Source organism: Octopus sinensis, linkage group LG27 (assembly GCF_006345805.1).
Source record: "Octopus sinensis linkage group LG27, ASM634580v1, whole genome shotgun sequence".
NCBI lineage: Eukaryota > Metazoa > Mollusca > Cephalopoda > Octopoda > Octopodidae > Octopus > Octopus sinensis.
The window spans coordinates 20,067,236-20,081,957 of record NC_043023.1 but is presented as its reverse complement, the minus strand read 5'-3'; the positions used below and the strand labels follow the sequence as shown (position 1 = coordinate 20,081,957).

Sequence of the window (14,722 nt, the reverse complement as noted above, 5' to 3'; positions counted from 1 at the left end):
CCACCCACCCTCACACACACACACAGACCCACGCACCAAACCACAATCATTTAGGGAGTAATCAAAATACAATCTCCATCGGTGCCCCCAGCATGGCCACAGATCGTGAGCTGAAACTAGATGAAAGTGAAAAACAAAAAAAAAAAAATGGAAAATACCTTTTCCACGTGATTCAGCAAAATTTTCCTGCCTCTTGGAGCCTCACTCAGACAAGTCAACGCCTGGAAAAAAAAAAAAAAACATCATTATTGTGTGCCCAAGATGCCACGCAGTGGACTGAACCCGGAACCATGTGGTTCAGTCCCACTGCGTGGCATCTTGGCAAGTGTCTTCTGCTATAGCCCCCCCCCATAGCCCCGGGCCGACCAATGCCTGTGACTGGATTTGGTAGACGGAAACTGAAAGAAGCCTGTCATATATATGTATATATATATATATATATATATATATATACTATATATATTATATATATATATTATGTGTGTGTGTGTATGTTGTTGTGTGTGTTGTTTGTTCCCCTAGCATAGCTTGACAACCAATGCTGGTGTGTTTTACGGTCCCTGTCCCTTAGCAGATCGCAAAAGAGAACCGATAGATAAGTACTACTGGGCTTACAAGAATAAGTCCTGGGATCAATTTGCTCGACTAAAGGCGGTGCTCCAGCATGGCCGCAGTCAAATGACTGAAACAAGTAAAAGAGTAAAAGAGAGTAAAAGAGTTATCATAATTGCTTTTATAATTGTTACTGTAACCGAAAAAAAGATCATCATCATCATCGTTTAACGTCCGCTTTCCATGCTAGCATGGGTTGGACGGTTCAACTGGGGTCTGTGAAGCCCGAAGGCTGCACCAGGCCAGTCAGATCTGGCAGTGTTTCTACAGCTGGATGCCCTTCCTAACGCCAACCACTCCGAGAGTGTAGTGGGTGATTTTATGTGCCACCGACACAGGTGCCAGACGAGGCTGGCGAACGGCCACGCTCGGATGGTGTTTTTTTTATGTGCCACCGACACAGGTGCCAGACGAGGCTGGCGAACGGCCATGCTCGGATGGTGTTTTTTTTATGTGCCACGGACACAGGTGGCAGACGAGGCTGGCGAATGGCCACGCTCGGATTGTGTTTTTTACGTGCCACCGGCACGGAGGCCAGGCGAGGCTGGCACGGCCACGATCGGATGGTGTTTGTTACGTGCCACCAGCACAGAGGCCAGTCAATGCGGCGCTGGCTACGGCCACGTTCGGATGGTTTTCTTATGTGCCACCGGCACTGGTATCACAACACTACAAATTCCATTGATGTTCTTCGATTTTGATTTGATTTTTTGATTTTCACTTGCCTCAACAGGTCTTCACAAGGAGGGGCCCCGTGCCAAGCATCCAAATTCCTAAGGAACCCCATCTCGGATAATGCAGGTCTTCCATGATTTGGAGGCACCCGGCACTTCGTTATGCTATAAAGTATATTAAATGTTTTCATTTGCCAGTGGCACGTAAGGAGTGCTCTTCGAGCGTGGTTGATGACAGTGCCACCTGAGTGGCTCCCGTGCCAGTGGCACATAAAAGCACTATTTGAGTGTGGTCAATGCCAGTGCTGCCAGTGGCACAAGTCCAGGAAAGGTTGTTTATGGAAGACCAGCAGTCACCCATGCATACCAGCCACCCCCCTCCACACCATTATATGTACATAGGGTAATGGGTAAAGACCCCCTTTGGTCTTGAATGACCATGGGCTTGCACCTAGAAAGTTCCCCTCCGAGGCACAAGTCCGGGCAAGGTTGTTTATGGAAGACCATCAGTTGCCCATGCATACCAACCTCCCCACTCCCTGCCACTGAGGTTATCCAAGGGAAAGGCAAAGGGGCCGATACAGCTTGGCACCTGTGATGTCACAATACATCTCTACAGATGTGTGTACCGGAGCCATGTGGAATTGAGTCTTGCTCAAGATCACAAACACACAACCCAGTCCAGGAATTGAACTCACCACCACATGACTGAGAGCCTGATACACTAACCACACTGAGGCATGTGCCTTCATTTGATACAGTAATCTGAATGCTAAAGGGATGTCTTGCAAACAACTTGCACATACATAGGCACAGGAGTGGCTGTGTGGTAAGTAGCTTGCTAACCAACCACATGGTTCCGGGTTCAGTCCCACTGCGTGGCACCTTGGGCAAGTGTCTTCTACTATAGCCCCGGCCGACCAAAGCCTTGTGAGTGGATTTGGTAGACGGAAACTGAAAGAAGCCCATCGTATATATATATATATATATATAATATATATTATATATATGCAGGAGTGGCTGTGTGGTAAGTAGCTTGCTAACCAACCACATGGTTCCGGGTTCAGTCCCACTGTGTGACATCTGGGCAATTGTCTTCTACTATAGCCCTGGGCCGACCAAAGCCTTGTGAGTGGATTTGGTAGACGGAAACTGAAAGAAGCCCATCGTATATATATATATATATATATTATATATATATGCAGGAGTGGCTGTGTGGGAAGTAGCTGCTAACCAACCACATGGTTCGGGTTCAGTCCCCATGTGTGGCACCTTGGCAAGTGTCTTCTACTATAGCCCCGGGCCGACCAAAGCCTTGTGAGTGGATTTGGTAGACGGAAACTGAAAGAAGCCCGTCGTATATATGTATATATATATATGTATGTGTGTATGTTTGTGTGTCTGTGTTTGTCCCCCTAGCATTGCTTGACAACTGATGCTGGTGTGTTTATGTCCCTGTCACTTAGTGGTTCGGCAAAAGAGACCGATAGCATAAGTACTAGGCTTACAAAGAATAAGTCCCGGGGTCGAGTTGCTCGACTAAAGGCGGTGCTCCAGCATGACCGCAGTTAAAATGACTGAAACAAGTAAAAGAGTAAACTTAGTGGTTCGGCAAAAGAGACCGATAGAATAAGTACTGGGCTTACAAAGAATAAGTCCCAGGGTCGAGTTGCTCAACTAAAGGTGGTGCTCCAGCATGGCCACAGTCAAATGACTGAAACAAGTAAAAGAGTAAAAAAAAAGAGATACAAGTGCTACCAGTTAAAAGCTCCGTATACCGGAAGCCAGCAAGTGTATGGGGTCATCAGGAGAGAATGCGCCGCCGTTTCGGGGCCTACCTCTCGACGACATCAATGCGCACCGGCCCCCCCTCACTGATATGAGGCCCCGCTTGCTAGATCAGCTGGTTATGAAGTTATACTCAACTAGCAGTATCGCCCGGCGTTGCTCGGATTTGTAAGGGAAATAACTATATAAGCATTTTTAGAGAGTTACTTCCCTTATAGATGCCAATTCGGGCTTTCTTAGCCATTTCTGTTTTGGTGTCTTCAAGCCATGAAGTCGTTGTTCTAAAAGAACGCTGGTCTCCTTGACAACGCATTACGACGTTGATTTCCTTACACTCCCTTCCCCACAGGTGCAGCTGTGACCATGGACGCCAACTCCGCCGCCATCGACACACGAAAAATTATGCATTAAAATGGAATAAAAAATTATGTTAAATTATTTTTAAAATCGTAGACTCATCGTAGACACACGCTAATATTCAGACGGGCTCGATATGAATCACGACTATAAGATACCCGGTTTTGGTTAAACTGCACCGCAAAATGTGGGAGTAGTTAGGAATGTAAATCGAAGGGGACAGACACTCAAACAACTACAGTTTTATATCTCTCTATATATAAACGGCAGTTTGTCTGTGTGTGTTTCTGTGTGTCTGTTAGGTTGTACCCTCACCCTGACCACGGCTTTCAACCGATTCTGATGAAACTTGACACACACATAGCCCAATGTCATAATTCAAAACTAACGCAGCGAAAATTTTGAAAAGTTCCCCCAGTTCTGAAAAAAATCGATAAATTCGACATGGGGTCGAGAATCGGAAACACAAACCACAGACTGTCTAGGGGACGCAACTCGACCTTTTTAACAAAAAAAAAAATTTACCATCATTTTTTTCCCAGTTTTTGGCTATAACTCTCTAAAAATGCTTTATAGTTATTTCCCTTACAAACCGGAGCAACGCCGGGCGATACTGCTAGTATACAGATATACTTCTAGCCATCGCTCATCGTCTCTTTTTAACCAAATCCAGCAACTCACACCTGCACGTACCTGCACACTACAACATTTGCGTCTGAAAAAGGGGGAAAAAGTTACCTTCAATGCGTTGGTCCTTACTTCACTGTTCTGGTCTTTGGTGAGAAAGACAAGGGTATCCAGAGCATGTAGGGCTTTGAATTTGCCAGGAGTTGTGATGGCAATCCTGGGTGACAGGGAAAGAAATCAGAGATAAAACATTGATTTGGACAGTTTGATGTATGCAAATATCATACAGGCAACAACACTGTATTACATATACATACATATATATATGTATATTGTTTGTTTTTGTTTTTCCAGTTTCAGCTCTTGAGCTGTGGCCATGCTGGGGCACCGCCATTGTGGTGAAAGAGTACAGCAGGGATCACCACCCCCTGCCGGAGCCTTGTAGAGCTTTTAGGTGTTTTCGCTCAATAAACACACACAACGCCCGGTCTGAGAATCAAAACCGCGATCCTGCGACCGCGAGTCCGCTGCCCTAACCACTAGGCCATTGCGCCTCTACATATGCGCCTCTACATATATATATGTATCAATCATAATAAAGGGTAAAATTAATTAATCAATTTATAATTAATAATATAGACAGATAGAGAGACAGACAGATAGAGAGACAGACAGATAGATAGACGGGTAGACAGACAGATAGATAGATAGATACAGATAGACAGATATATATATAGATAGATAGATAGATAGATAGATAGATAGATAGATAGAAAGATAGATAGACAGATATATAGATAGATAGATAGATAGATAGATAGATAGATAGATAGACAGACAGACAGATAGACAGATAGATAGACGGGTAGACAGACAGATAGATAGATAGATACAGATAGACAGATATATATATATAGATAGATAGATAGATAGATAGATAGAAAGATAGATAGACAGATATATAGATAGATATGTTTCTTTATTAGCCACACAGGGCTGCACACAGATAGAACAAATTACAAGGTAGAGCTTTTCTTTTGAAGGTTTAAAAAAAAAAAAAAAAAAAAAGGAAGGGGGAGTTTCGATCAAAAGGGATCGTAAAAGGAGAGAATAGACAGACAGACAGATAGATAGATAGACAGATAGATAGATAGACGGGTAGACAGACAGATAGATAGATAGATACAGATAGACAGATATATAGATATAGATAGATAGATAGATAGATAGAAAGATAGATAAACAGATGTATAGATAGATAGATAGATAGATAAATAGATAGACAGACAGACAGATAGATAGATAGACGGGTACACAGACAGATAGATAGATACAGATAGACAGATATATAGATATAGATAGATAGATAGAAAGATAGATAGACAGATATATAGATAGATAGATAGATAGCTAGACAGATAGATAGATAGACAGGTAGATATATACATATATATATACACATATACAAACACACACATATACTTAAACACATAACAGAGCCACACCACTCTCTGCATATATTTACACACTTCCATCGATAAACAAAAAGGAGTCGTGTTCATTAGACTTACATTGTTAAAGCCCCAGCCGCCTTGGCCCTCACTTCATCACTTTTGTGCAGCAGCAGTCTTGTAAGGGGCTCGACAACATCATCCTCCACCGCCCTCTCTTTTCCTGCCAATGGAACGCTGGTGGGATGCAACCGACAAAAGGAAAGAGGGCAACAATTAGACAAACCATCATCATCATCGTTTAACGTCCGCTTTCCATGCTGGCATGGGTCGGACGATTTTGACTGAGGTCCGGCGAACCAGATGGCCGCACCAGGCTCCAATCTTGATCTGGCAGAGTTTCTACGGCTGGATGCCCTTCCTAACGCCAACCACTCCGAGTGCAGTGGGTGCTTTTATATATATATGTGTGTGTATATATAAATCATCATCACCATTGTCATCGTTTAACGTCTGCTTTCCATGCTAGCATGGGTTGGACGATTTGACTGAGGGCCGGCGAACCAGATGGCCGCACCAGGCTCCAACCTTGATCTGGCAGAGTTTTCTACAGCTGGATGCCTATAATTTAATTGAAGTAGCATGAAACGATTGTACTACTCTACCTTGGATATCCTTGTAGCTTATTTTGATTATAATCACCTCATTTAGTTTATACTAGCAGTATCGCCCGGCGTTGCTCGGGTTTGTAAGGGAAATAACTATAAAGCATTTTTAGAGAGTTATAGCCCAAAAATAGCAAAAAAATGGAAAAAAAATGATGGTAAATTTTTTTTGAGAGTTAAAAAGGTCGAGTTGAGTCCCCTAGACAGTCTGTGGTTTGTGTTTCTCATTCTCGACCCCATGTCGAATTTATCGATTTTTTTCAGAACTGGGGGACCTTTTCAAAATTTTCGCTGCGTTAGTTTTGATTTATGATATTGGGCTATGTGTGTGTCAAGTTTCATCAGAATCGGTTGAAAGCCGTGGTCAGGGTGAGGGTACAACCTCACAGACACACAGACAGACAAACTGCCGTTTATATAGAGAGAGATGGATAATACCATACCAAATTCTGGTGCCTTTAACTTAAGTACCATATTCAATTGAGGGACCAGCTACCCGGATCGACAGTACCCTGGTAGATAAAGCAATCGAGGATATTAAGAGAGGGAAAGCACCTGGTCCATCAGGAATCACCGCTGAGGGAGTTCATGAAGGAGTCATACCCAATGACTGGTATAGCAGCACCAGAGTCAACTGCTACAAAGGTAAGGGTGATGCTCACCTGACTGGCTCCTGTGTTGGTGGCACATAGAATGCACATACTACACTGACGGAGTGGTTGGCATTAGGATGGGCATCTAGCTGTAGAAACATTATCAGATCAGATTGAAGCCTGGTGCAGCCACTGGCTCTCCAGACCTCAGTCAAACCGTCCAACCCATGCCAGCATGGAAAACCGGACATTAAACAATGATGATGATGATGATGATGATAACATGTATGTACGTGTGTGTTTATCAGCAGCAATAACAACAATAACTATAGCTACTAGTACTAACTCCTATACTATACATTGGATAATGTAGTCCTAGATACACCATGTCTGAATAAAAGATGGGATGGTCACAGTTGGAACGTTTTTGATCATAGGTCTGTCTGGATCAGGACTGACCTGGGGTTAAGCAACACAACTATAGCCACTAATACTAACTCCTATACTATACATTAGATAATGTAGTCCTAGATACACCATGTCTGAATAAAAGATGGGATGGTCACAGTTGGAACGTCTTTGATCATAGGTCTGTCTGGATCAGGACTGACCTGGGGTTAAGCAACACAACTATAGCCACTAATACTAACTCCTATACTATACATTAGATAATGTAGTCCTAGATACACCATGTCTGAATAAAAGATGGGATGGTCACAGTTGGAACGTCTTTGATCATAGGTCTGTCTGGATCAGGACTGACCTGGGGTTAAGCAACACAACTATAGCCACTAATACTAACTCCTATACTATACATTAGATAATGTAGTCCTAGATACACTATGCCTGAATAAAAGATGGGATGGTCACAGCTGGAACATCTTTGATCATAGGTCTGTCTGGATCAGGACTTGGGGTTAAACAACAACAACAACAACAGCTAGAACGACATACCTGAGATCAAGAACGCAAATGGCTGCCTTGGCACAGATGGAGACATTCGGTTTCTTCAGAAGATTTCGAAAGGTAAGCATGGCGCCAGCAGACAGGGCATCGACAGTATCTACCATCATGCAGAAATGAAGGGTGTCTAGAATGTACAGCTGCGGAAGAAAAGAGACAGGTGTTATATTGCTATACAAAGTGACCCCACCCACCAAAAAAAACAGAACCCACAAATCATCGTTTAACGTCCGTTTTCCGCGCTAGCACGGGTTGGACGGTTCGACCAGGTTCTGGGAAGCCAGGGGCTGCACCAGGCCCAGTCTGATCTGGCAGTGTTTCTACAGCTGGATGCCCTTCCTAACGCCAACCACTCCGTGAGTGTAATGGGTGCTTTTTACGTGCCACCTGCACAGGTGCCAGGGGTGGCTGGCACATACATACATACATACACATACATACGTACATATATACATACATACACACACATATATACATCATCATCATCATTTAACGTCCGTTTTCCATGCTAACACGGGTTCGACGGTTCGACCGGGTTCTGAGAAGCCAAGAGGCTGCACCAGGCCCAGTCTGATCTCAGTGTGTTTCTACAGCTGGATGCCCTTCCTAATGCCAACCACTCCGAGAGTGTAGTGGATGCTTTTTACGTGCCACCTGCACAGGTGCCAGAGGGGTCTGGCACATACATACATACACATACATACGTACATATATACATACATACACACACATATATACATCATCATCATCATCATCATCATCATCATCATCGTTTAACGTCCGTTTTCTGTGCTAGCATGGGTTGGACGGTTTGACCGGAATCTGGAAGCCAGGAGGCTGCACCAGGCTCCAGTCTGATGTGGCAGTGTTTCTACAGCTGGATGCCCTTCCTAACGCCAACCACTCCGTGAGTGTAATGGGTGCTTTTTACGTGCCACCGGCACAGGTGCCAGGGGAGGCTGGCACATACATACATACACATACATACGTACATATATACATACATACACACACATATATACATCATCATCATCATCGTTTAACGTCCGTTTTCCGCGCTAGCACGGGTTGGAGGGTTCGACCGGGGTCTAGGAAGCCAGGGGCTGCACCAGGCTCCAGTCTGATCTGGCAGTGTTTCTACAGCTGGATGCCCTTCCTAATGCCAACCACTCCGTGAGTGTAATGGGTGCTTTTTACGTGCCACCGGCACAGGTGCCAGGGGAGGCTGGCACATACATACATACGTACATATATACATACATACACACACATATATACATCATCATCATCATCGTTTAACGTCCTTTTTTCCGCGCTAGCACGGGTTGGACGGTTAGACCAGGGTCTAGGAAGCCAGGGGCTGCACCAGGCCCCAGTCTGATCTGGCAGTGTTTCTACAGCTGGATACCCTTCCTAACGCCAACCACTCCGAGAGTGTAGTGGATGCATTTTACGTGCCACCGGCACAGGTGCCAGGGGAGGCTGGCACATAAATACATACATGCCAGCCTCGTCTGGCCCCCGTGCCGGTGGCATGTAAAAAGCACCATCCGATCGTGGCCGTTTGCCAGCCTCGTCTAGCACCTGTGCAGGTAGCACGTAAAAATCACCCACTACACTCTCGGAGTGGTTGGCATTAGGAAGGGCATCCAGCCGTAGAAACACTGCCAGATCAGACTGGGCCTGGTGCAGCCTCCTGGCTTCCCAGACCCCAGTTGAACCGTCCAACCCATGCTAGCATGGAAAACGGACGTTAAACGTTGATGATGATGATGATGATGATGATACATACACATACATACATACATATATACATACACACACACACATACATACGTACATATATATCATGAACTAACTGTTACTTTCTCAGATGCAGCATGGAATTTTGCCAGTGAACCTGTCGCGGTCTCAAAGCGACGAAAATATTTTGACAAATTAAATTTAAATTTTGAAGTGAATCTAACGGTTTTTGCGTTTCTTAAATGGCTTATAAACACCTTCCACAAAAAAGGGGAATTCCATAAAACTTACCACAATTTCTGTTTCTTCTTTAGCAAGTTTCTCCACTAACGTTTGGACCAGTTTATCATCCAGCACAGCCTGAGCTCCTGGAGTACAACAGAAAAACAAAATTTTTTTATACAGGACTAGCAGCATAGCCCGGCGTTGCCCGGGTATGTAAGAGCCCCTAGTAGGCAACGACTAATCCCAATCTAGTCCTTTCCCTCTAGGGAACGAAGGTGCATGTGTAGGTTGCATGGAAAACTAACGTCAGAATTAAGTTTCTTAGGGTAACATTAAGCTTCACCATGAGTTTGGTGAAAATCGATTGCAAGTTGTGAAAACTACAACAGAAAATGTGTTGCAAATAAAAGCTTAGATTCTCGACCCCATGTCGAATTTATCGATTTTTTTCAAAACTGAGGGAACTTTGCAAAATTTTCGCTGCGTTAGTTTTGAATTATGACATTGGGCTATGTGTGTGTCAAGTTTCATCAGAATCGGTTGAAAGCCGTGGTCAGGGTGAGGGTACAACCTCACAGACACACAGACAGACAAACTGCCGTTTATATATAGAGAGATTCAGGCGTGACTATATTGTCAAGAAATCCTCTCCCATAACCCTTTTTTTTACTTGTTTCAGTCATTTGACTGAGACCTTGCGGGAGCACTGCATTTAGTTGAAAAAAAATCAACCCCAGGACTTAAACGTAGTACTTATTCTATCAGTTTTTTTGCTGAACTGCTAAGTTACGGAGACATAAACACACCAACATCAGTTGTCAAGCGATGGTGGGAGTCAGATGTATTATTATTGGTCATCTCTTCATCATCATCATCGTTTAACGTCTGCTTTCCATGCTGGCATGGGTTGGACGATTTTGACTGAGGTCTGGCGAACCAGATGGCTGCACCGGGCTCCAACCTTGATCTGGCAGAGTTTCTACAGTTGCTGGATGCCCTTCCTAATGCCAACCACTCCGAGTGTAGTGGGTGCTTTTATATATATGTGTGTGTGTGTATATATATATATATATATATATATATATATATATATATATATATAAATATATATATATAAATCATCATCATCATTGTCATCGTTTACATCTGCTTTCCATGCTAGCATGGATTGGACGATTTTGACTAAGGGCTGGCAAACCAGATGGCTGCACCAGGCTCCAACCTTGATCTGTTGTTTCCACAGCTGGATGCCCTTCCAAACGCCAACCACTCCGTGAGTGTAGTGGGTGCTTTTTACGTACCACCGGCATGGGGGCCAGTCAGGCGGTATTGGCAATGACCTCGCTCAAATCTGTTTACACATGCCACCGGCACAGGTGCCAGTGAAGCGACGCTGGTAACAATCATGCTCGAATGGTGCCCTTTTACGTGCCACGGGTACGGAAGCCAGTTGGCTGCTCTGGCAACGATCGCACTCGGATTGGCACCCTACTAGCACAGGCACAAGTGCCAGTAAGGCGACGCTGGTAACGATCATACTCAAATGGTGCCCTTTTATGTGCCACTGGCACGGAAGCCAGTTGGCCGCTCTATCAACGATCACACTTGTATGGGGCTCTTTGAACCCCGCTAGCACGGATGCCAGTCATAGAATTGATTTTGGTTTTGATGTGTTTAAATGTACACTGTATTTTTCCTTTTTGTTAGACCACTGGTAACAAAGAATTTTTCTATAAATATTTTTTGCTACCCTAAGATAGGGTAATTAAGATAGGCTAATTATGAAAGAAAATCAGCAAGTTATTTACTCCAGATAGTTCTGCATTTACTCTTACTCTTTTACTCTTTTACTTGTTTCAGTCATTTGACTGCGGCCATGCTGGAGCACCGCCTTTAGTCGAGCAACTCGACCCCGGGACTTATTCTTTTTGTAAGCCCAGTACTTATTCTATCGGTCTCTTTTTGCCGAACCGCTAAGTGACGGGGACGTAAACACACCAGCATCGGTTGTCAAGCAATGCTAGGGGGACAAAGACAGACACACAAACACACACATATATATATATATATATATACATATATATACGACAGGTTTCTTTCAGTTTCCGTCTACCAAATCCACTCACAAGGCATTGGTCGGCCTGAGGCTATAGCAGAAGACACTTGCCCAAGATGCCACGCAGTGGGACTGAACCCAGAACCATGTGGTTGGTTAAGCAAGCTACTTACCACACAGCCACTCCTATGCCTATATATATATATACGACAGGCTTCTTTCAGTTTCCGTCTACCAAATCCACTCACAAGGCATTGGTCGGCCTGAGGCTATAGCAGAAGACACTTGCCCAAGATGCCACGCAGTGGGACTGAACTCAGAACCATGTGGTTGGTTAAGCAAGCTACTTACCACACAGCCACTCCTATGCCTATATATATATATACGTCAGGCTTCTTTCAGTTTCCGTCTACCAAATCCACTCACAAGGCATTGGTCGGCCTGAGGCTATAGCAGAAGACACTTGCCCAAGATGCCACGCAGTGGGACTGAACCCGGAACCATGTGGTTGGTTAGCAAGCTACTTACCACACAGCCACTCCTGCGCGGAGGATTCGAAAAATTATAACATATAGACACGGGGCATGTCACTTATCGCCTCGTGTCTATATGTTGATCCCTGGTATCCTGCTGATGAAGCAACGCCAGATGTAAATTAAAATAATTTTATTTTAATTTATATAAGATTGCAGAAACTATGCATAGTCCAGGAAAAATAGGGTAAATGTTTTTATTTTTCATACTCTTTCAGAACTGCAACTATTAGCGGATGGAGTTTTAACTGCTCTTTCTAGTAAGTCAGATGTATTATTATTGGTCATCTCTAATGTGTTTAAATGTACACTGTATCTTTCTATGAATAATATATAGTCTATTGACTAATTTTTTCCTTCTTGCTAGACCACTGGTAACAAAGAACTTTTCTATAAATATTTTTTGCTACCCTAAGATTTTTTAATAAATATATATATATATATATATAAATGGCGGTGCCCCAGCATGGCCACAGCTCGTGAGCTGAAACTAGATAAGAAAAAAAAAAAAAAATATATAGGCGCAGTAGTGGCTGTGTGGTAAGTAGCTTGTTTACCAACCACATGGTTCCGGGTTCAATCCCACTGCGTGGCACCTTGGGCAAGTGTCTTCTACAATAGCCTCGGGCCGACCAAAGCCTTGTGAGTGGATTTGGTAGACGGAAACAGAAAGAAGCCCGTCGTATATATGTATGTATATATATATATATATATATATGTGTGTGTGTTTGTGTGTCTCTGTTTGTCCCCCTAGCATTGCTTGACAACCGATGCTGGTGTGTTTACATCCCCGTCACTTAGCGGTTCGGCAAAAGAGACCGATAGAATAAGTACTGGGCTTACAAAAGAATAAGTCCCGGGGTCGAGTTGCTCGATTAAAGGTGGTGCTCCAGCATGGCCGCAGTCAAATGACTGAAACAAGTAAAAGAGTAAAAGAGTAAAGAGTGTATATATATATATGTATATATATATATATATATATATGTTAAATAAATAAATTATATATATATATATATATATATATATATACATATATATACATATACACACACACACATTCCTGAAGATAAATACATTTTAAATTTAAGCAGAAGGCCAGCAATTGTGGGGAGGGCTGCAAGTAGATTAAACAGCCTCTGTGTTTAATCGACCCCTAAAAGGATGAAAGGCAGAAGTCGACCCTTGTGAGATTTGAAACCGGAACATAAAGTTGGAAGAAATAGCGTTAAACATTTTTTCCCAGCAGAATAAGGATTCTACCAGCTTACTGTCTGAATTCATGAAGGAATATTATAGGGATACTTACCAAAGGGGCTTTCTGCTACCATCTCAACAGTTTTGTGAGCCTTCAGTCGGACTACAACATCGGGGTCGTCAAACAGTTTCGCTACAGAGTTGATCATGTCGAGTTCAATAAGTGCAGTCCTTCCGATGGCATAGGCTTGAGGTGGGGAAGAGAACGGCAGAGAGATACAGGGTAAGAAAAGACAAGCTGTATGGGTGTGTGCGTTTGGGTCTGTAGGTGTATATGTGCATGCAAACCTTGACTGGCTTCTGTGCCGGTGGCACGTAAAAAGCACCAACCAATCGAGGCCGCTGCTCTTGTCCCCTGGCACCTGTGCCAGGTGGCACGTAAAAAACACCAACCGATTGTGGACGTAGCTAATGACCCCTGGCACCTGTGCCAGTGGCATGTAAAAAGCACCAACCGATTGTAGCCGTTGCTAGACGTCCCCTGGCACCTGTGCCGGTGGCACGTAAAAAGCAGCAACCAATCGTGGCCGTTGCCAGCCTCCCCTGGCACGTAAAAAGCAGCAACCGATCGTGGCCGTTGCCAGCCTCCCCTGGCACCTGTGCTGGTGGCAGGTAAAAAGCACCAACCAATCATGGCCGTTGCCAGCCTCCCCTGGCACGTAAAAAACGCCAACCAATCGTGGCCGTTGCCAGCCTCCCCTGGCACCTGTGCCAGTGGCACGTAAAAAGCATCAACCAATCGTGGCCGTTGCTAGCCTCCCCTGGCACCTGTGCCGGTGGCACGTAAAAAGCATCAACCGATTGTAGCCGTTGCTAGAGCCCCCCGGCACCTGTGCTGGTGGCACGGAAAAAGCACCAACCAATCGTGGCCGTTGCTAGACACCCCTGGCACCCGTGCCGGTGGCAGGTAAAGAGCATCAACCAATCGCGGCCGTTGCCAGCCTCCCCTGGCACCTGTGCTAGGTGGCACGTAAAAAACACCAACTGATCGTGGGCGTTGCTAGTGTCCCCTTGGCACCTGTGCCAGGTGGCACGTAAAAAACACCAACCGATCGTGGACGTTGCCAGCCTCCCCTGGCACCTGTGCCAGTGGCACGTAAAAAGCATCAACCGATCGTGGCCATTGCTAGAGCCCCCCGGCACCTGTGCTGGTGGCACGTAAAAAGCACCAACCAATCGTG

General features: G+C 44.5%; 1 protein-coding gene across 3 annotated transcripts in view; it reads right to left on the bottom strand.

Moving 5' to 3' along the window:
• Positions 1–14,722, bottom strand: part of LOC115225401 (radial spoke head 14 homolog) — a 41,749-nt gene that overhangs the window by 14,627 nt on the left and 12,400 nt on the right. For all 3 annotated transcript variants that reach the window (XM_036513979.1, XM_029796358.2, XM_029796357.2), the window contains exons 5-10: positions 13,594–13,728; positions 9,765–9,841; positions 7,722–7,870; positions 5,630–5,746; positions 4,170–4,275; positions 159–221 (exon numbers count right to left, since the gene is read on the bottom strand). In XM_036513979.1, coding sequence (XP_036369872.1) covers positions 159–221; positions 4,170–4,275; positions 5,630–5,746; positions 7,722–7,870; positions 9,765–9,841; positions 13,594–13,728 — 647 coding nt within the window. The remainder of the gene's footprint in view (positions 1–158; positions 222–4,169; positions 4,276–5,629; positions 5,747–7,721; positions 7,871–9,764; positions 9,842–13,593; positions 13,729–14,722) is intronic.